Consider the following 20,888-nt stretch of genomic DNA (forward strand, 5'->3'; position numbering starts at 1 on the left):
CATACAAATGTGTGTAAATGAATAACATGATGTATTTTTAAGTGTGAAATAATCACTAGTGTCAACTGATTGTAACTATCATTTCTTTATTTCTATTCTTTGCTAAATGAGCCAGGGGTATTATGCTTCTCCCTGTCCCCTTTTCCAGCATCTTGGACTCTTCTTTATATCAAATGGACTTGACAACTTGTGCCTTGGACCTTTTCCCTTTGTGATTATGTCTTGCCCATATTGCACAATGTATGCACCTTTTTTGTTGTCCAAAACTGAATTGAACTTTGTGTTATGTCCACAGTTCATAGTCTTGTCCTATATATACAGTACATGTACATCAGTTACAGTAAACAACTGTATGTATGGCCGTCCGGTGCCAACGTGAGGTTATATGGCTGTGTTGTCCCACTCATCCCTGTTATGTCCAGACAGAGGCTCATTGACGCAGTCACAACTGCGATCATTCCGTGTAGGACAAGATGATCTGTACATGAGCGTGTGTGCATGACACACAATAGTACTTTTGTTATATTATGTGACTGTGTTTGCGTGTAATATAACTATAGGCCTCAGAGTCAAACAGCATCCTACAGTTGAATAAGAAAACCAAAATAAATAAATAAAATAAACCGCGTTACAAAATGATCCAGTTGAACGTCACCCAGCAGTTCATCACCCAGAAGGAGCAACCATCTCCCACAATGCATTGTGGACGCCAGCAGGGAGGTGGTCTAGATTAGGCCTATGGGTCTATAGAAGTGGTTCTCAAAGTGGGGTCCAGGGACCCCCTGGGGTCCTTGAGGGGTCCCCAGTGAAATTAGTTAACGTAGCATTTATTTTATTTTATTTTTTACAGTGTTAACCACGTTTATCCCTGTACATAGGCTATTTTATTTTAAATAGCATATCTACAAGCGCACAATGTGTCTAGGCCTAGTCTTGTCTAGAGAAGTGGTTCTCAAAGTGGGGTCTGGGGACCCCCAGGGGTCCTTGAAGGGGTTCCAGTGGGGGGTCCCCAGCTAAGTTGGTTATTATCATAATACAAATTGGTCTAACCACTTTACCTACACAAAATAGCCAATCTAAAAGCGTTGCATCGTGCCACGTTTTTACGGTTTAATGTGGAATTATTTTGAGCATTTTAAACACAAATCTTCTATCCCTTGCCTGGCACAAACTCCTTTCAGGTGGGGGGGCGTCCGCAGCCAAATATACATCATCAATGTGGGGGTCCTTGACATGAACATGTCTGAGATCCATCTGCTTTAGAGCAGGGAGCTGGTGGGGCTCCCGGGCAGCGGTGGGGTGTGCCTCATTGGCAGCAGGTCGTAGTGGGCAGGGATGTGGCTGTTCCTGGGCAGGTCGTAGGGGTTCTGGGGGTAGCTGGGAACCACCATGCCGTTGGAACTCTGGACCACGCTGATGGTGGGCTCTGCAACGACACAGAGATTTTATGTGTCAAGTGTTGATTTCGTCAATGACGAAAACTAAGCTATGATGACTAAATATATATCAACAAATAAAAACTAGACTAAATATTAAGGAGGGACTAGTGGAGAAGAGATCTAGTAGAACTAAAAGACATGTCATTTTAGGTTTGGTTGTTTGGTTGCGCTGGGTGAAGTCGTCCTTTAAAGGGTTAGTTCAGATTTTTGGAAATAGGTCAATAATACAACTTTTGTGGATTCATTTTTTGTAATGAGTGGGCCCCCAGACACCCACCAAATGTCGGGAACTACTTAATAATCACAAAAACCAGACCAGAACTCCCACCATGGAACTCAGGCAATCAATGAATATCTTTGCAACTACTAGCCTATATTAATGGCAAGTATTTAACTCATTCGGCGCCAATTGCGCCTTTTCAATTCAATTACATTTGCATTTATTGTCTATGAGGAGAAATTTGTCTTGGGCACCAAGAGACAGCGTTATACATTACATACATACATACATACATACATACATACATACATACATACATACATACATACATACATACATACATACATACATACATATACATACACAGTTCACAGTACACAAAATAATAATTATCCTACCCACACTGCAAATATATCAAGAGGTTCAAGTATTACAGTATTGCACTCTCCCATCATAAGGTCTTCCCCGTTCCCCCCAGTAGTTAGTTATCTGTTATTGAGTGCTTTGATTGACAGTCGAACAAAAGAGAATTTATATATGTTGAGCTTACAGTATGGTGATCTGTACCATCTGCCAGACGGCATCAACTCATATTCCTTATGGAGAATGTGGTTCGGGTCTCGGGTGATTTTGAGGCCCTGCTTCCTCACTGTACTCTCAAATATCTCTTGAAGAGAACATGGGGGCTGCATACCTATGATTTTCCCAGCTCTCTTGATATGACTAGGTTTTGAAGTTGTGATTTGAGTTTGACAGGTTACCAAACCATGTGGTGATGCCATAACGGATGATGGATTCTATGGCCCCATTTACACTGGCAGACAAATCTAGCCTGAATCAGATCTGTGCCACATCAAGATTGAAATCTGATTGGTTTAAATGGTCACATGACTCATTTAAACAAATCAGATTCCAATCTGGATGCGGACCCTGAGGCTTCGTACACACCTTTCGGACACACAGATCTGTCCGACCGACCACTGATTACATTTTTATGATTTGATGCCTCCATGTCCCACAATGCTTTGCGCGATTTGGGCGGTGCTACGACACGCGGAAATAGATGCACATATGTTCAGTGTAGTTTTCTTGACTGCAGCAGCAGCTAGCGATAGTTTGTCGAGGCCGTTTTTCACACTCAAAGTTCACTTAGAAGGTCCGGATCAAGGACCAAGGACCACATATTTGCATTTTGATTTTGGTCCGTTTGGTGTTCACACTGGACTGTAAAGCGTACCAAATATGTAAACAAATGACACGTGGACACGTTAAGCGAACCAAATAGTGAAAAGAAAGAAAAGAGGTCATTTTACGAGGGAAAAATAACATGAGGGGGTGCGGGAAATCACTGTCTACATTTTTTGGGCGCAACCTTCAGTCACACAGAGAGAAGAGAACAGCAACATGAATCATGATTGCAGCAACAACTTGAAATTGCATTAATTCTTAATAATTTTATTAGCCAAATAAGACAACAGATGAACAGAGGAACAGGTGTTTGAACAATAATGTGCTTGCTGCGGCTGCATACAATTCACCGGAGACGTATAGCCTACAACAAAGTATCCCCGAATCCCGATAAAAAGGACTTTTCTTCCATGTGTGCACCTCCGCTGCAGTTGACCTATATCACGTCTTTTGCTATAGTGATGTAATTAATTAATCATTTAGGACCACCTGTGTAGCTTATTTAACATTTGCTCCATTGGCTCTTTATGCGTGCGGCCGTGCGCTAGAGCGAGACAGGATGATTTTAAATATTTCTCTGTCTGCGTCTCTCCCATAGAGCTATAAAATATATCGGGTCTCTCCCCCCACATGTGCGCGCGTCATAACTTTTCGTGGTGGCGGCGGCGCATGCTTAAAATAAACAGATCTACAAGCTTACATCGTGTACCATACCGTAAGTACCATTCGTGTCGATAACTTGTACATCTGTTATATTTGCGCATGTGAACCTCGTACGCTGCCATTACATTTCTACTCTAGGCTACTCATAGACATATATGCGTCTAGGCCTACTATTAAAATCAATAGTGATCCCCGTAAAAAATACATGCTTTTAGAACTAATTATTAATGCAGCCTCACAACTGCCGAGGCCCGACGGCTATTTTGGCTATCGTCCTGTATTTCTGGACTCACTCACTGGAGACAGCCGTGCGCAACTTGGACTCTCCAAGTTACGCACGGACGTAGCCAAAAGAAGACATACAAACAAGCGATATAATAGTCTGTGTCACGTAACTCAGAAGACTACAGCCTAAACCCCACCCAGTGCTGTCAAGAACGGAAGTTCTCTCCTATTAGTTGGCGGTTAAAAACCACCCTTCTGTCCGATCTGAAGTCCCACCCTGTTCGTTGGCTGTTTTGACTACAAGGTGTCCGATGTATTTGTTGTGCCCTCCGCCCCCACATCGGACAGGTTTGTCCGATCAAACGACGTGACTCCCATTGAAAATGAATTGGAGCAGCAATCAAATAGCAATCAGGCATCGCACACGGACAAAACATTTGTTCTTTAGGTGTGTACGCAGCCTGAGCCTTCTCAGAAAGTGCATGCGCTGGTTGATTCGGGAACAGACGGAGTCAACTTGGTTGGCCCAGTTTAACTGAGAATCAAAGAAAGTACTTATATGAGGTCACCTGTTCCACTCTCTCCTCGTGGATGAGGATTGGGCTATGATCCCCCACAGACCTTGGATCGAAGATGATCTCCTTTGTTTTTTTAACATTTAAAATAAGGTTTTGATCCTCACACCACCTTACAGCCCCTGCTATCTCTTGTTTATATAAGTCGATTTTTTATTTATTTATTTGACAGGGACAATGCTCATTAATCAACATTTCAGTTTTCACTTCCATGTAAATGTGCCAGAGTTAGCCATAAGCTAATTTACATCTGTAGTCCCAGTTGGAGGATTTTTTCAATAAGCTTTATTATTATATATATATATAGGATTTATCGTCCTTTACTTTATGACACCTCCCGGCCCAAACGCCCTCGGCACAGAGTTCGCCTTTTGTAATATCAATTGATTACGGTTCACAACTGTGTCCTGGCTCATAACACTCTGGTAGCGGTGAGATAAAAAAAAACAGAAAAAAAACAAAAACACAGTTTTTAGAATTGTAATATCTCTGATTCTTCTTTTTGACTAAAAAAAAAAGCTAGATTTGAGTCTCATTTCTCTAAATGATATGATCCTCGGGTACAAAATGTATGTTTTGGGTGAATTACTGTAAATAACAATCAAAGCACCCGTTACATACTGTAGCGATAATTCACTTCCTGACTCTCGGCTTCCGAGTGAAACGGCTTTCAAACTAAGAGTCTCACCATGTTAATAGACTGGTTGGCGGTCCTGGAGTACCTTTTTCAGACACCAGATGGGGGTGTTGGCGGTCAATGAGTTTAGTACAGTTACTTGAGTAAATTGGGTAAATCAACTCACCCATGTCATAGACGTTCTTGACAGGAACGGTGCTGGCGGTGGTGGTGACCACCGCGGCGTTGGAGCGGCAGTAGGCCAGGTTGTCGTGGCGAGCCGGGGACTTCATCTCCACGTAGCTGCTCTCTGCGTTCTTATTGGAAGATGGGCCGGGAGGAGGCGGGTCGTTGATGGTGGCGTACGGGTTCTCACTGTTCAGGGAGCAGGTGCTGGAGCGGGCGCTCTTCATGTAGTCTGTATGGATGCAAGGCGCACGCACGCACGCACGCACGCACGCACGCACGCGCGCACACACACACACACACACACACACACACACACACACACACACACACACACACACACACACACACACAGTACAGGGTATAGGGTTTGTTAGTGGTTGTCAAACTTAATTTCCAAGGACCAGATCGTATATATTACGCCACAAAACCCCTAACCCCCCATTATACTAATTATTTAGGTTAGGCCATTGTTAGGCCAAGGTAAGGTATTTGTAAAAAATATAAATCAATTAAGTCTCTTATGGGGCAGGCACAACATAATTTCAAATGGAGCCTGTGGCTAAATACATCAATATGCTGGTCCTTGACCTCTATCTTAGGTATTATGGCTTTTACTAACAGCTTTTAAATACCAGCATATGTATACTGCTTCAATGTAGAGTACAAATAGCATTTGTTTACACATATTATTACACAGTAAAAAGCAGGACGAGGTTGCATACAGTGGCATACAATTCCATGTCTCTTAATTATGAGCATGAGACTTATTGTTGACACATCTGGAAAGACACAGGTAGCTGAGATCGATACAGGGAAAGCAATTCCAAAAGCATGTGAGCATCAGGAGACATTGAACGGGAAATACACAGCAGAGAAAATAAACACGGGTGGATACACAGCAGAGAAAATAAAACATAAGGTGAATACACAGCAGAGAAAATAGACAAAAGCAGCATTCAACAACGTGTGATGAGGGAGAGAATTCCAGGACTGTTAGGGAGCGAGTTGGTGTAGTACTTATACTCAGTTCTCACGAGGCCCAAGTAGTATAAATTAAGCTTAACCACTTGTCTTAAAATCTCCACATGTCATTTACCCGACCTTGAACTGGATTCAGCTAAAGTTGCAAATCTACAAGCTCAAAACCAATGTTTTTGTGTGATGCTGCAGTATGATCAAGTATAGCACCAATTTGCGAAAAAGAAAAACACGCAAAAGGTTTGAATATGGAGATAAGAGGTTTTCTGCCTGATGGCAACGGTGAGGAGTGCTGCTGTTTGGCCCCAGCAGATGGATTCATGCTAGGGTTCATGTGTTTAAGGGAGGGGGGGTAATGCAGGAGACAAAGACCCCAGGAGAGAGAGGAGTGTGAGGCCGCTGGAGAGGGAACACACACCGAGGAGAGACACGCTCTGGTCCTGCAGAAAGACAAACAGACACAGGTCAACACATGGACATATGGCTTCCATGCATGTCAACAGTGTCAAAAATATTACAACATTCAATTTTATCTTGAGGCTGAATGTACGGTATTCACATTCACCAGCATGTCTGCTGGACCGACTGTCCACTGTCAGCATCTACTCACTAGGCATGTAATGATACACACAACTCACGATACGATTCGAATCACGATACTAGGTTCACGATATGATTTTTCACGATCACAAAGTTATTTCCCAGACAAATGATCGAAAGATATATTTTTTTCCATCATCTATTCTATGTAACGCTGTGCTGTATGTGTGGTTGCTTATGCATGCAACATTATGTTGCAGGTCCACTTGAAAGCCTGCAGATCAACACAGTGTGGCATGGTGTGTATAGATCTAGTACTGGGTTGGAGGACTGGCTGAACAGTTAACTACCTGTTGGGTTTGACCTGTATCTGAATTACAATGTACTAGTAAAGTAATGATTTACTCTCATCTGTGTAAGCATACAGATGCACTGTCCTTGTTGTGATATAGCCTACTGTATAGTCACTGCTTTATCGGGCCAAACATGCTGTCACTTTCTATATCTGTGTCTGTTGTGACTCATATCTTCAGGTCATGTAATGTGAATTAAGTACTGTAAGTACTGTACATGCTCTGTGTTTTTAATCAACTTCAGAACTTGTCGTGTGATACTGCCTGGTGTCAACTTGTTCTCTGTGCTCGCAGCTCGCCTGTAATTCAGCTGATTCATTACAGGTCACAGGTTAACAAAGTAAAGCTATAGTCTACAACACTTTAACAAACTATGTAGGACTACAACACCTTAACAAAGTAGAACTCTGTAGGACTACAACACCTTAACAAAGTAGAACTCTGTAGGACTACAACACCTTAACAAAGTAGAACTCTGTAGGACTACAACACCTTAACAAAGTAGAACTCTGTAGGACTACAACACCTTCATAAAGTAGAACTCTGTAGGACTACAACACCTTAATGAAGTAGAACTCTGTAGGACTACAACACCTTAATAAAGTAGAACTCTGTAGGACTACAACAAAGGATGACTACATTCAGAGCAGTACCTCTGTAGCGCTGCTCCACGTGGTAGCTGTATCGTCTGTCCAGGCGGCACACTCCTACGGGACACAAGGACAGGGTGACATCATAACCCAGGGTGATTATGTCAGAATGCGGCAGACATTTTATGAGGCAAGGCGGCAGAGAGTATATTAGTGACGGACGGACCACTCACCCAACTCGTTGAGGTTACAGTACGTTCCCCAGTCTGGAGCACTGTTCCTGTACCTCCGCTTTGCCTTGAGCTGCAACAAATGAGCCAAATGCACACAATAATGTCTAATCTTGCAACTAGCATAACTGTAATAGATATTTTAGAATGCCAAAAAGATTGCCAAATATAAGTATTATTCTGTATTTGTCAATCTCATACAATGCGCTGGCACTTTTCACAGCATCAATCATACGTGGGGTGGGCATGGTTTTCCATTTACTGTTTTCATCTACTGTATGTATCTATAAATACACCACGTCTCTGTGTGTACGTCTGTAATCCGCGTAACTCGAGAACCGTTCGTCCCACGACTTCAAATTCGACACACGCGTTCCACACCCCCGCAGGGGGTGCAATGCCCTGGAAGTGTCGGTCGGATCCACGGTTGTCCAGAACCGCTACAAAAAGCGTCTGCCCGGGCTCTGGACAGGGCCCCTGCCCAGTGTCCATATATGGAGCTGGCCTTTATTTTTATTTTTTTAAGATATATATATTTTTGGCTTTTTCTGCCTTTATTTGATAGATTGATAGTAGACTGACAGGAAATGGGGAAAGAGATGGGGGGGGGGAGACACGCGGCAAAGGCCGTCAGGATCCGGAGTCGAACCTGCGGAACGCCGTCAGGCTTGCTCAGCAGCCTAAGTGCCCAGGCGGTTGAGCTAACCGCCCGGGCGAGCTGGCCTGTTCTGACATCACAACACTCCATATTTAGGCCTGCCTGACACAGAACTCCATATATAGGAATAAAGGGACAGAGAGACAGATACAGAAATCTCCATATATGGGCATAAAAGGGACACAGACAGATGGGTGGAACCAAGCCCCCAGTAATAGGCCGTGCTGCGACCCAAGAAAAAGTGCCTAGAAAATGATTTTCGTTCCCGCATCTTTGGCACTACGATTTCAATGCATATTTCCATAGATAATACCCTTCTGGACTTTGGGTTAAAAGTTCTCCGCATAATATCCTGCAGTATTTTGTCACAAGCCAGAAATGTATATAGTGTATAACCAAAAAACGAAAATCTTGTGCTGCTGTTTTTGCTTGTAAAATGTGTTATATTGATTGTGGCAACACAAACTATTTCTCAAATGTCATAATTACATATACCTAACATCTGAAACAAGTATCGGTGCCTTAGTTTAATCATATGTGAATTTAGATCATGAAATGTAGCAAATTTGTTAAAGAAAACTCTTCAACTTAAGTGATGGCACCTAGCTCAATGAAACATACACAATAGTTAATTTAGCCAAAAGCTTATGTTTCATACATAAAGAATTTCACAATCTACTGTGTAATGAAAGGTAGAAAAGAAAAGCAGCCCACCTTGGCCCAAAATGGCTGAAAATCTATCAAAATGTTACCACGCCCCCTAAATTGGAATAATGCAAAAAAAGACTAAAAATAAATGCACTAAAGGTCAGAATTATTACAACATATGGTATGAAACATTTATTAATTTATTAATTTAGCTATTATAGTATTTAGCTAGGGCGCCCAAGCTGGCAACCTTTGGGGTCGCCATAGCGGCCAAATCCATGGCTGCTATACCTAAAATGGTTTTGGCTGTAATATTTGAACCAGATGAGCTACAAATGGAAACATTGTGTCTATGTCATGTTTTTTGACCATTACAAACACATTGGAATGCTTATAATTATGATTGAGTGTGTCTAGAACCTTGATTTGCATATTTACAAGATGGCACTAAGTCAAAACTTTTGACATTTTTGACAGACTTAAAAAGCATTAGAACACATTGAAATGCTCCGATTTATAAGTACATCTATCCAGAAAACTCTAATATATATGTTTTTATATATATGGGCACTATACCCACACATTTTCACCCAGAACACCTTTAGGAACAGCCTAAAAAAAGCAACCTTTGTATGTTACACATTTAATTTATTTAAAACAATACAAAATGAAAGTAATGGAGTTCAGTACATTCCTATCGATAGAGTTTGAGTAGGAGTATGACCAACTAACTTCACACTCGGCATGCACGTTGCTGCTGACCCCAGCACAGGGACATTTATATGTCCGGTGTCGAGTTGATTGGATAGGTGGTTGTCCAGAACTACTTACAGTATGTATGCCCATGCATGGGTATGGGCGTATCAGTATTGTGTAGTGTAGTGTGTAGTGTAGTGTAGTGTAGTGTAGTGTAGTCATATATGGAGATCCGGTTGTCCAGAACCGCTGATTCAAACTACCTACAGTATGTACACCCATACATAGATATTGGCATATCAGTATAGTATAGTATAGTATAGTATAGTATAGTATAGTATAGTATAGTATAGTATAGTATAGTATAGTATAGTATAGTGTATATAGTATAGCATAGGCTATAGCATAGGCTATAGCATAGGCTATAGCATAGTATACCAGTAAGTCTGAGGGCGAGAAGCGACCTCACCCTAACAGGCTGCATTAATAACTTTGGGGCAGGCCCATCTAGAGTTTACACGGACAGGTATCAGTCAAAAGGGAGACATCGAAGAGGAAGGATGGATGGGGAAGGATCAACATATGGAATGTCAGAACAGGTTCTGACATACAGTATATCCATATGGAGATCTAATGGTTGGGGTCAGTTGTAGTGTTGCTGGCCAATATTGATGACATCAGGGATCTCCATCCCTGATGATGTCACGTGATGTCACTCACAAGACCTGGGCCATGTATGGGGATTTTGAGTGATACACTGACTGACTGGCGGTAAATAATAATATAGTATATAGTATAATATAGTAGGCATATATGGAGATCAGGTTGTCCAGAACTGCTGATCCAAACGATATGCCCCTCCCTGATGACAGGGAGGAACTGTGGAAATCTTGCTGCATTGTGACCGATGGTGAGTGACTACGTCTTCAGTTTTTACATACCAGGTGGACATTGGGTTTGATGATGTCATCATCTACATGCTAAACAGGGCATTCACACACCTTGGCACCATGGGCAACGGAGTTAGAATCATGCTTTTTGACTTCTCCAGAGTCTTCAGAACTATCCAGTCACAACTGCTTACAGAAGCTTGCGTTGATGGGGGTGGACCATGGTTTGGTGGCATGGATCTCAGACTATCTCTTGGGCAGACCGCAGTATGTGAGACTGCAGGGTTGTCTGTTCGGAGGTGCTGGTGAACATCACGGGCGCTCCCCAGGGCACAGTGCTGTCACCTGTTCACCCTATAAACATCTGACTTCCACTTCAACTACAAGACATGTCAGTTGTCACCTGCATCTCAGGTAACAACACTGTTGAGCACGCATGGTTACGGAGTTTGTGCACTGGAGCAAGGCAAATAGCCTCTGGCTCAATGCTAGCAAGACCAAGAAGATGGTGGTGGACTATGGCACGACCAAGAGTTGTACCTCCGGTTCCCAGCAACATATTAAGGTAGTGGAGAATGTAGACAACTACAAGTTTCTAGGAGTGCACCTGAACAGGTCGTTGGACTGGTCTGACTACTCTGGTCTTCTGTTCTTCTCAAGAAGGCTCAGATCTTTTAGTGTGTGCAACAGGATGCTGCAAATGGCTGGTGAGGAAGGCGTTTTATGTGGCGGCCATATTGGATTTGGCCGCCATGGCGACCCCGAAGGTAACTGGCTCGGGTTCCCTAGCTAAATCATTAGAGCAGGACTACATCTGGGCCAAATTTAGTCCTTTTAATATTGATTGGCGCAGAAAAATCCATAAGGCCCGTGACTATTGCTGAAATCTTGTCCATATACAGTAGGGGATTATGGTCATTAAAGCTAATTATACTAATTATGAAAATTGTTCAACATATGCAAGTTAGCATCCGGCGGTTTCTACATGCTGGGGACCCATACATACTCAACATTTGTACTATAAAACTTTGGTGTACTCAACATGTCTGGGTTCACAATGGGACTCTATGGGCTGGCAAATAGACTGACTAACTGCCCCTGATGCGGGGGGGGGGGGGGGGGGGTGATGTGCAAATGTCAGATGCTGTGACACTTTGTGGTACTTGTATAAATGTTTCATACCATATGTTGTAATAATTCTGACCTTTAGTGCATTTATTTTTAGTCTTGTCCATTTTTTTCATTATTCCAATTTAGGGGGCGTGGTAACATTTTGATAGATTTTCAGCCATTTTGGGCCAAGGTGGGCTGCTTTTCTTTTCTACCTTTCATTACCCAGTAGGTTGTGACATTCTTTATGTATGAAACATAAGCTTTTGGCTACATTTTCTATGTGTATGTTTCATTGTGCTAGGTGCCAATCACTTAAGTTGAAGCGTTTTCTTTAACAAATTTGCTACATTTCATGATCTAGATTCACATATGAGTAAACTAAGGCACCAATACTTGTTTCAGATGTTAGGTATATGTATTTATGACATTTGAGAAAGATTTGGTGTTGCCAAAATCAATATAACACATTTTACAAGCAAAAACAGCAGCACAAGATTTTCGTTTTTTGGTTATACACTTGTATATACATTTCTGGCTTGTGACAAAATACTGCAGGATATTATGCGGAGAACTTTTAACCCAGAGTCCAGAAGGGTATTGTCTATGGAAATATGCATTGAAATCGTAGTGCCAAAGACGCGGGAACGAAACCGAACAAAAAGGGACCTCGCAGCACGGCCTATAAGGCTATCCAACGTTGAAGCTGCAACTACCTACTGGCAAAAAGTGGAACTGCAGCACGTTCATGGAGGTGGACGGACGTTCATGACGTCATGTGCGTCATTTCAGGACCTCAAATTTGAGGTCCGGGCTTAACTTCCGCTCACTCGAGCCATTGAGTTATAATTGTACTTCCGGCAGTCTTCCTGGGTGCTTCAAAACGCCACTGAGCAACGTCCATCGAACTGAATAGCGAGGGGGCGGAGCTAATGCTCCGGTTCGGTCTCTATCCTTTTATTACTCTATGGGTGGAGCGGGTACTCTGACACGGGTACAACGGATATTGCATAGCTGGGTGGGGCATGGATTTCCAACTTCCATCGTTACAGACTCGGTGCTCTGCAGCCGGACACCGGTCTAGTTTATTTTTAATAATTGTTTTTGGAAAATAATGAGGACTCCTGGAGGACAGAGGAGACAAAATAATAAAAATAATAAAATGAAAAACCACGACCCCTCACAATATCAGTCACCAGAAAAAAAGACGGGTGTTTTTATGAATCTATCATGGTTAAATGGAGTTTGAAGTTACAATGGGTTTGTATAGGAAGGGGGCAGGGCAGCTAAAATGAATATCAAATACTGAATCGAGCAACTTAAAAACTGTCTGGGGTGTTCACATAAGCCTGAGTAGATGATAAAATGACCAAAGGTTTTTTGGACAGTGAAATATCCCTTTAATGTTAGCCTATTATGTTGTTTATTATGTGACTGGAAGAAATTTAAATCTATTTTTAATGTTTTACTGTCCATTATATGAGTAATTAAAGGTATATTTTACTTTCAAACACCATAAACGTAAAAAAAATTATAAGAAGTGAATGAAAAAAGTTATGGAAAAATCTCGGCTCCCTCGTGCTTAGACTGTTCTATTTTTTATGTTTATTTTATTTTTAAGTGTAATACTTTAAACTTTTTTTGTAAAATTTCATATATTTGTGTTAACTTTTCCTTTTTTAGGAAAGGTATTTTCTTTTGAGCAAGGCTGCTTTATTATGCAAGGCTATCTATCTATTATGACATTGTCAGAATATGCTATGCTTCATGTGTTTGAAAACGATCAATTCCAAGTGACTTCCCAAGCCAGCTTGTTGCGTTTAATGGTGAAACCTACCTTGGCAAGGGTGGTCCTCTTGTGGGGCGTGGCGTATGATGCTGCGTAGGAGCACGGCGGCCCCAGGGTGTGGTAGGCGGGGTTAGAGAAGCCATGCCCCCCTGCTGAGATGTTAGTGGGAGACGAGTCTGCACACGCCAACCCTGCTATTACCACAGGAGACATCACTGCTACACACATACACACACACATGCACACACGCACACAGACAGACACACATCCAAGGGACACATATGCAGATTGCAAACCAAACTAGAGTCGTCAAAAACAACCTCAATCGCCCCATTGGAGAAATGGCACATTGCAACTGTAACACCCAGGATTTGAAGCCTGGTCTCATGCCCAAGAAAGGGACACTAAGGCCAACCATCTTAACCTCTAGCCCAAAGGGGAATTCCTCCTTGGTCGTGGAGATATTATGCTTGTTTAGGTCATCAGGCAGAGCCTCTGAGCCACTACTACCGCTACACAATGCAAGCAAACTACACTGCCACCTGGAGGAGAAAGCGGTCACTGCATATCACAACCAAACATGGTGGTCTCACCAGAGAGGGAGTAGTCGGTGGTGTTGATGTGCAGGGTGGGGGTGTAGCTGACAGTGGGCACATGGTGTCTCTTCTCCGTGCGTCTGTAGCGGAACCACACCACCAGGCCCAGCAGCGCCATGATGAGCAGCAGCAGGAAGACGATGCCCAGCACGGCGCCCGCAGACTGGCGCCCCGATGCCAGCGCCGGGCTGATCTTGGTGTACGGGTTGAGCTCCTCCATCACCAGTGCAGCTGAGGGGAGATCTGTCGTTAACATTGACTGCCACGATTGCTTCAGTCTCTGTCCATTCATGTGCCATGGGTATTTTAAAGTGATGTGACTTATGGGGCAAAAATTACTCCGGGCCTTAACCGGAAAGTTTGCTCACAGTTAAGCAATCCTATTGCGGGAGGATCACCGCGACCAGCGACGTGACCGGAATCGATCCTAAATAAAGCTTGTTTTGATTAGAATTGGAATCTGGGATTAGAATCCGAGATAAGAGATTAAGATTTCGGCTATCGTAAATCAACGAGGGGGAACCTATTTACTGACGGGCCAACGACTTCCGGTTTATCTCCTTGACACGGAGACACTGATAGACAGTAGTATAGCGTGATCTCCATCTGAATCAATATAAAACATCAAAAGATGGAGATCTCCGTCCATGGCAGTCGGTGTGTTAAATATAGGGGAGTGAAACCCTAGACCTAGACTGATGCTGTAGTTTGTTTTGCCATTCAGTTGATTCATTTTATCAACTTAAGTATAAAATATAGGAGGGGGGAGGGGGGTCTTATATTGTTATATATTGAACATTAAACTACATTCTAACTCCATTGTTATCCTCTTAGCCTTAATGTCTTACTGTACCATGTGCTGTTTACATTTTGATAAAAAAAAAAAAAAAAAAACGAATTGAAAAAAGACTAATTGAAAACATGGTTCTTCCTCTAAATGTTTTATCCGACGATTTTTGTAACCCATTTTTTCACCCAGTGTGAAAAACATGACATGACACGTTTTTCAATTGGAATGTATGTCTAACAGTAGAAAATGAAAAATAAATACATACATCATACATACTGTACATACATAATACATAATACATACATACATACATACATACATACATACATACATACATACATACATACATACATACATACATACATACATACCGGTACATACATACAAAATGTAAAAAGTAATAGAAAAAGGAGTGTCTCCTTCATATATTGTGTGATGAAATAAATATCAAATATGTAAATATTGAATCAAGCAGCACACAAAAGCCTGGTCTCACCCTGGTCGCAGCGGATGCCTTTGAACCCCACGCTGCAGTAGCAGGTTCCCGTCACGTGATCACAGGTGGCGTTGTTGAGGCACTCACACAGATGCTGGCAGCCATAGCCAAACGTCCCCGAGGGACACTCTGGGCGGGGAGACAAGAGAATGGAGGGTTTAGAGCACTGGTTCACAAACTGTGGGACCCCACCCATTTTGGGGTTGCGGGTCCATTTGTATGGGTCAGGAGTAAATATACCATTTTACTTGTGAATATTGTGAAATAAATTATTTATTTATTTTTGAAAAATATATATTAAAAAGAAAATCAGAAAAGAAAAACGGAAAAAAGGAAAACATGAAAATCAAACAAATCTGCTATTTTCACTATTAAATAGTTAATTTAAAAACATGTTTTATAAGTTACTGTCCCACAGGCAATACAACAAATGTATTTTGGGTATTGACGTGAAATATGTGGGCCTACTGGAACATTCCTCAAAGGGATGCACACGTAAATTAGACACACCAACGGACCGACATGCGGAAACAACGGTCGAACATACGCATCCCGTGCGGTTAGGTAGGGTTAGTACCGTTAGGGTTTGAGGTAGGTTGTCTGTCTAATGGCAGTCAGACCAATAGTATGTTTAAACTAAAGCCTGTACCCTCCTCAAATATGTGACCGGGACCAGAGTAATTTTTCAGTTTTTTACAGATTATTAAAAACTTTCATATGATGTATCATTCAATGAAATTGGAAAATATTTGAAGGAGATATGACCATTTTAAAATGATTGTGCCGTTTTACCCAAAGCTGAGAAAATCCCCTTTGAATGTTCACAACATTTCAACACCTATAGCTGGCTAGCCTACTTTGACTTATAAATGTATACATTTAATTTGCCCAAATCAATAATCTGTTGGAATGAAAACCTTCTTCAACATTCAAACTGTGTTAATATGAAGAAAAAAAAACGAAAATCACAAAAAAATAAAAATCGAGTTTATTTTAGATTTTCTGCCTTTTCATTATAGGCGAGATGAGGACCATTTTGCTAGACCTGGTCACATATAGCCACTGAGGTCAGGAGTAGTTCAGGAGTAGTTTCAGCACCATGGATAGAGCCACTGAGGTATGTTTCAGCCATGCGCCCCATAAACTGCTGCCGTAGGGAGGGCTTTCAGTCTGAATAATGAAGTGAAACGAAATTAAAATTCAGACTGAGTGTCAGGCTAGCGCTTACTCAGTTCACAGCTGGTTCCTATGAATCCGGTCCGACAGGAACAGAGTCCAGTCCTGTGGTCACAGTCAGCCCCGTTCTGACAGTGACATACCTCAGCACAGTCACGCCCATAAAACCCTGTAGGACAACCTGGAGAGACAGGCAGACAGACAAACATGTCAGCAATATGCACTATGTAGTATTCTATGATTGAATATCAGTAAAACACACACACACACACACACACACACACACACACACACACACACACACACACACACACACACACAGGCATCTCTTGACATCGCTTGAAACTAATTGATTTAAAAAGAGTACACTAAATCAGCATCGGGTCAAAACAATTCGAGTGCAATAAGTGATGGAGTGGAGTTTCACAGTTTCGGGAAGTGATTTATGTGTGTGTGAACCAATGGGGTTACTTCAAATGATTGATTGAACAGGGTCCCATCTTGCTTTGCAGACAGACTCTAAATGGTGGGGAAAGGTTTCGGGCCATAAATAAACCATGACTGCTGTGCTTAGTTACATTAGTCCACAGGATGCAGTTTCACTACTGGCCACCTGGGGGAGGTGTAGGCCTGTGTGTGTGTGTGTGTGTGTGTGTGTGTGTGTGTGTGTGTGTGTGTGTGTGTGTGTGTGTGTGTGTGTGTGTGTGTGTGTGTGTGTGTGTGTGTGTGTGTGTGTGTGTGTGTGTGTGTGTGTGTGTGTGTGTGTGTGCGCGTGACCTACGTTGAGTGCAGTAGAGTCCGGTCCATCCAGGACTGCAGTTACACTCTCCGTCCACAGGGTTACACTGTGCTCCGTTGTGACAGTTACACACATGGATGCAGTCTGGGCCCCAGGAACCCTGCACACACACTGTAGACACACACACGCACATGCACACACATGCACAAGCACACACACACACACACACACACGCACACACACACACACACACACACACACACACACACACACACACACACACACACACACACACTCTGTATTACAATAATTGTGATGACATCGCCATTTTGGGACTGTTAATGTAATGTAATTTAAATGTTAACCCAAAACACGAAACAAATTGCTGACCTACAAGCTCACACAATACATCACAGCGCGGCACGTTGTGAGCTTGTAGATCAGATATTTTCGATGTGAGACATCCGCATGCAACTATCTGCAACCACTAAACCTGAATATTTTCATAGTTTCATAGTACATGTAGGTCTAACTATAAAAGTCGTTATTCGCTCAAGGTAGAACTCTAAAAGTATTTTAGTGGCTCAGGGTAGAAGAGTTAAGCAAATATCAATGGGATTGGTATTTAACTACTTCTACAAAGTGAGTGACACCCACAGCCACTATTCTAGAAGGAGTGATCTGGTATCTCATTTATTGAATACATGGGACCACAACGGAAACAAGTCCACAGGACCTTTTTGTGTTATCCTTTTAGCTTATGGCTTACTGTACCACATGCTGTTTATATTTCTGACTAATAAAGCAACCAATCAAATAATCAATCAATCAATCAATCAATCAATCCACCAAACAATCAATCAAAAAATGTGCGTGCGTGCGTGCATGTGTGTGTCACCTGTGGAACAGTCGTCTCCTATCCATCCAGGGTGACACTGACAGGAGCCATCGATGGGGTTGCACACACCGTTGTTAGTGCACACACACGTCTGATTACACCCTTTACCATACACACCACTGGAACACACTGACAGAGAGAGAGAGAGAGAGAGAGAGAGAGAGAGAGAGAGAGACATGGTCAGAATGAATGCAACTTTCTATTCTCTCTCTCTTTTTCACATCCCGCGTTGTGAGGACACCATCGTACCACTCAGCATAGATCAGGCAAAACACTGACTCTCTGCATGGATAGTTTGTAGTGTGCGGGATGGTGATCAGCTGTGTTGGAACTTGGTAGTTTATAATGGTGGGTGACAGCAACATAATCTCACTCCCAAATAGTACTATAGTGACTTCTTGGGACAAACGTGACTAAGCGGAAAACATTTGGCATGACGGGGGTCCCCTTCACGTCACTTGGCACCGTCCCAGCCGTTCTCAAACCTAAGACGTAGCCACGAGAGGCACCGCCCAAGCAGGTGAGCGAGTCGCCGTGCCGAATGTTGCGAAGTCCACTTCACCGCTTCGAGTTATGTCCCGATAGGGACTGATGAGCCAACAGTCAGCATGTGCTGTCGCAGGTTCTGTAGACGGCAAATGAGGGTTGGATGGATTTGACCAAACGTCAAGCGTCTCGCTTGACGTTTGGTCAAATCCATCCAACCCTCATTTGCCGTCTTGGGAGTGAGAATGCTTTGGCAGGCCTTAAGCACTTAAACCATTTTAAGACCACTTCACTAAGTGGTCTCAGTAAAACAGACTTGAGCTGCAGTAGATCGGATACGTTGGCCGAATGTTCCCGCCAGAATAGGCACGCTGTGGCTCAAGTTGATTAACTCCATTGATAACTTCAAGTATATGCTGAACCTACCTGACAATGTTTAGTTGAGTTGTAACATGTTATATTTACAGTACCCTTGTTCTTTGCTTTTTCACTCATCTAGTATGTTAAAATAAAAGCCTGGCACCCAATTCTGGGGGCGAATATTTGGTGTAGAGGGAGAAAAGGAGGGGCTTAAGAACATCAAGTACTGTATTAAGTAAAAATTTCAGGTTATTTTACTTTATTGTACGTTTAATTGCCTAGGCAAAAATAGTACTTTTTACACAACTAGAATGATTTGAAAACCTTTGTTACTACTTACTAGTTACTTCCGCCATTTGAAAATAGCCAATCTACAAGCTCACAGGGAGCTTGTAGATCTGCTATTTTATGAAGATTTTTATAATTTTATACTTTCTACTTTTGGTACAATAAGTACATTTTGATACCAATACATTTGTATTTTGCATTCCGGACATTTTCTTGTTTTTCTACATTGCGGTATTGATATTTTTACTTACTGTAGATAACAAACATAATTACTTTTCCAACCACTGTATAGGGTGTATAGGGTTTAGGGTGGTTAAATGTATGGGCATGAAACTTCCCCCAAAAATGTCTACGAGTTAATATATGTTCAGTCTCTCCCAACAGTCAGGCATCTGTCACAGGCTCTTGGCACTTGTCTGGTGGAGACCTGGGACGTTAGATTAGAAATATGAGACAGCTTGCGAGACATATTTCAAGTTTTCAGTGTTAGCTGAAGTTCATGAGGTTTAATGAGATGACTTATGAGTTTATGTAACTGCTGCGTATTGAACTGTTGATGCATACAGAGTAATTCACTGTGTGTGAGTAGCAACCAATCTTTGATGGTCCTGCATCAAACGGAAGTCATGAATATGAGGGGGTGATGTTTCACTTGAATACCACATTTCACATAATACCCAAACTTTAAGATGAAGTTATTTTAAATTAGTTTCTATATTCGCTGTCGGGTGGAAAACTTGTATGTCCAAAACTGTCACAAGGTCTTGATAATACTTTTCATTGGCAGCGATGGAAGACGTACTCACATGTTATACTTAAGTAAAAGTAACAATATTGCAATGTAGAAATCCACTGTTACAGGTAGAAGTCCTGTATTCAAAATGTACCTGAGTAAAAGTACGAAAGTATCGGCACAAGCTCACAATGCATCGCATGCAGTCAGATATAGTCACAAATAGAATGAACCAATATATTATAGAATGTGAATAGTGTAGACATAATATTTTATCTTGGCGTTCAGGCTCTGGAAAATGTTTTCTCCCTGCTCAGCACAATTAACCATCATTAACCATATTAAGAGTAGTGAGATAGATATACAGTAACAACCCCCCATGGGGAACAGAACTATTAGCAGAGCCCACTGGTGATACTGAGGTGGCGGTGGGAGCAAACAGCGCATAACAAACCAGGGACACATACACAGAAGGAACGCAGAATGAACACAGACTTAGGTGAGCTTAAATAACCCGCCCAATTGGTCAGTTGATTGACACGTCATCGAATGACGTATGGGTCTTGCAAAACACTGTGTATTCTGCCTGAAGTAACTCGCAAGCTACGCATCATTTGTGTGCAACTAATAAAAACATAACAAGTTGAAATATGGAGATACAAGGTTTCTGACGAACTGCAGCGATATAATACATTATTTGAATTCTCTCTCTCTCTCTCTCTCTCTCTC

At 42.1% G+C, this 20,888-nt stretch overlaps 1 protein-coding gene across 1 annotated transcript in view; it reads right to left on the reverse strand.

The window, feature by feature from the left end:
• Positions 1–636: 636 nt before the first annotated feature.
• Positions 637–20,888, reverse strand: part of LOC306920992 (uncharacterized protein) — an 86,720-nt gene continuing 66,468 nt past the window's right edge. Inside the window, exons 13-22 of the mRNA XM_079498023.1 lie at positions 18,293–18,421; positions 17,437–17,565; positions 16,708–16,836; positions 15,480–15,608; positions 14,170–14,424; positions 13,646–13,788; positions 7,810–7,879; positions 7,640–7,693; positions 5,114–5,344; positions 637–1,426 (exon numbers count right to left, since the gene is read on the reverse strand). Of these exons, the coding sequence (XP_079354149.1) occupies positions 1,260–1,426; positions 5,114–5,344; positions 7,640–7,693; positions 7,810–7,879; positions 13,646–13,788; positions 14,170–14,424; positions 15,480–15,608; positions 16,708–16,836; positions 17,437–17,565; positions 18,293–18,421 (1,436 nt within the window). The 3' untranslated portion in view covers positions 637–1,259. The remainder of the gene's footprint in view (positions 1,427–5,113; positions 5,345–7,639; positions 7,694–7,809; positions 7,880–13,645; positions 13,789–14,169; positions 14,425–15,479; positions 15,609–16,707; positions 16,837–17,436; positions 17,566–18,292; positions 18,422–20,888) is intronic.

This window comes from Electrona antarctica (genome assembly GCF_951216825.1).
Source record: "Electrona antarctica genome assembly, chromosome: 3".
Classification (NCBI taxonomy): Eukaryota; Metazoa; Chordata; class Actinopteri; order Myctophiformes; family Myctophidae; genus Electrona; species Electrona antarctica.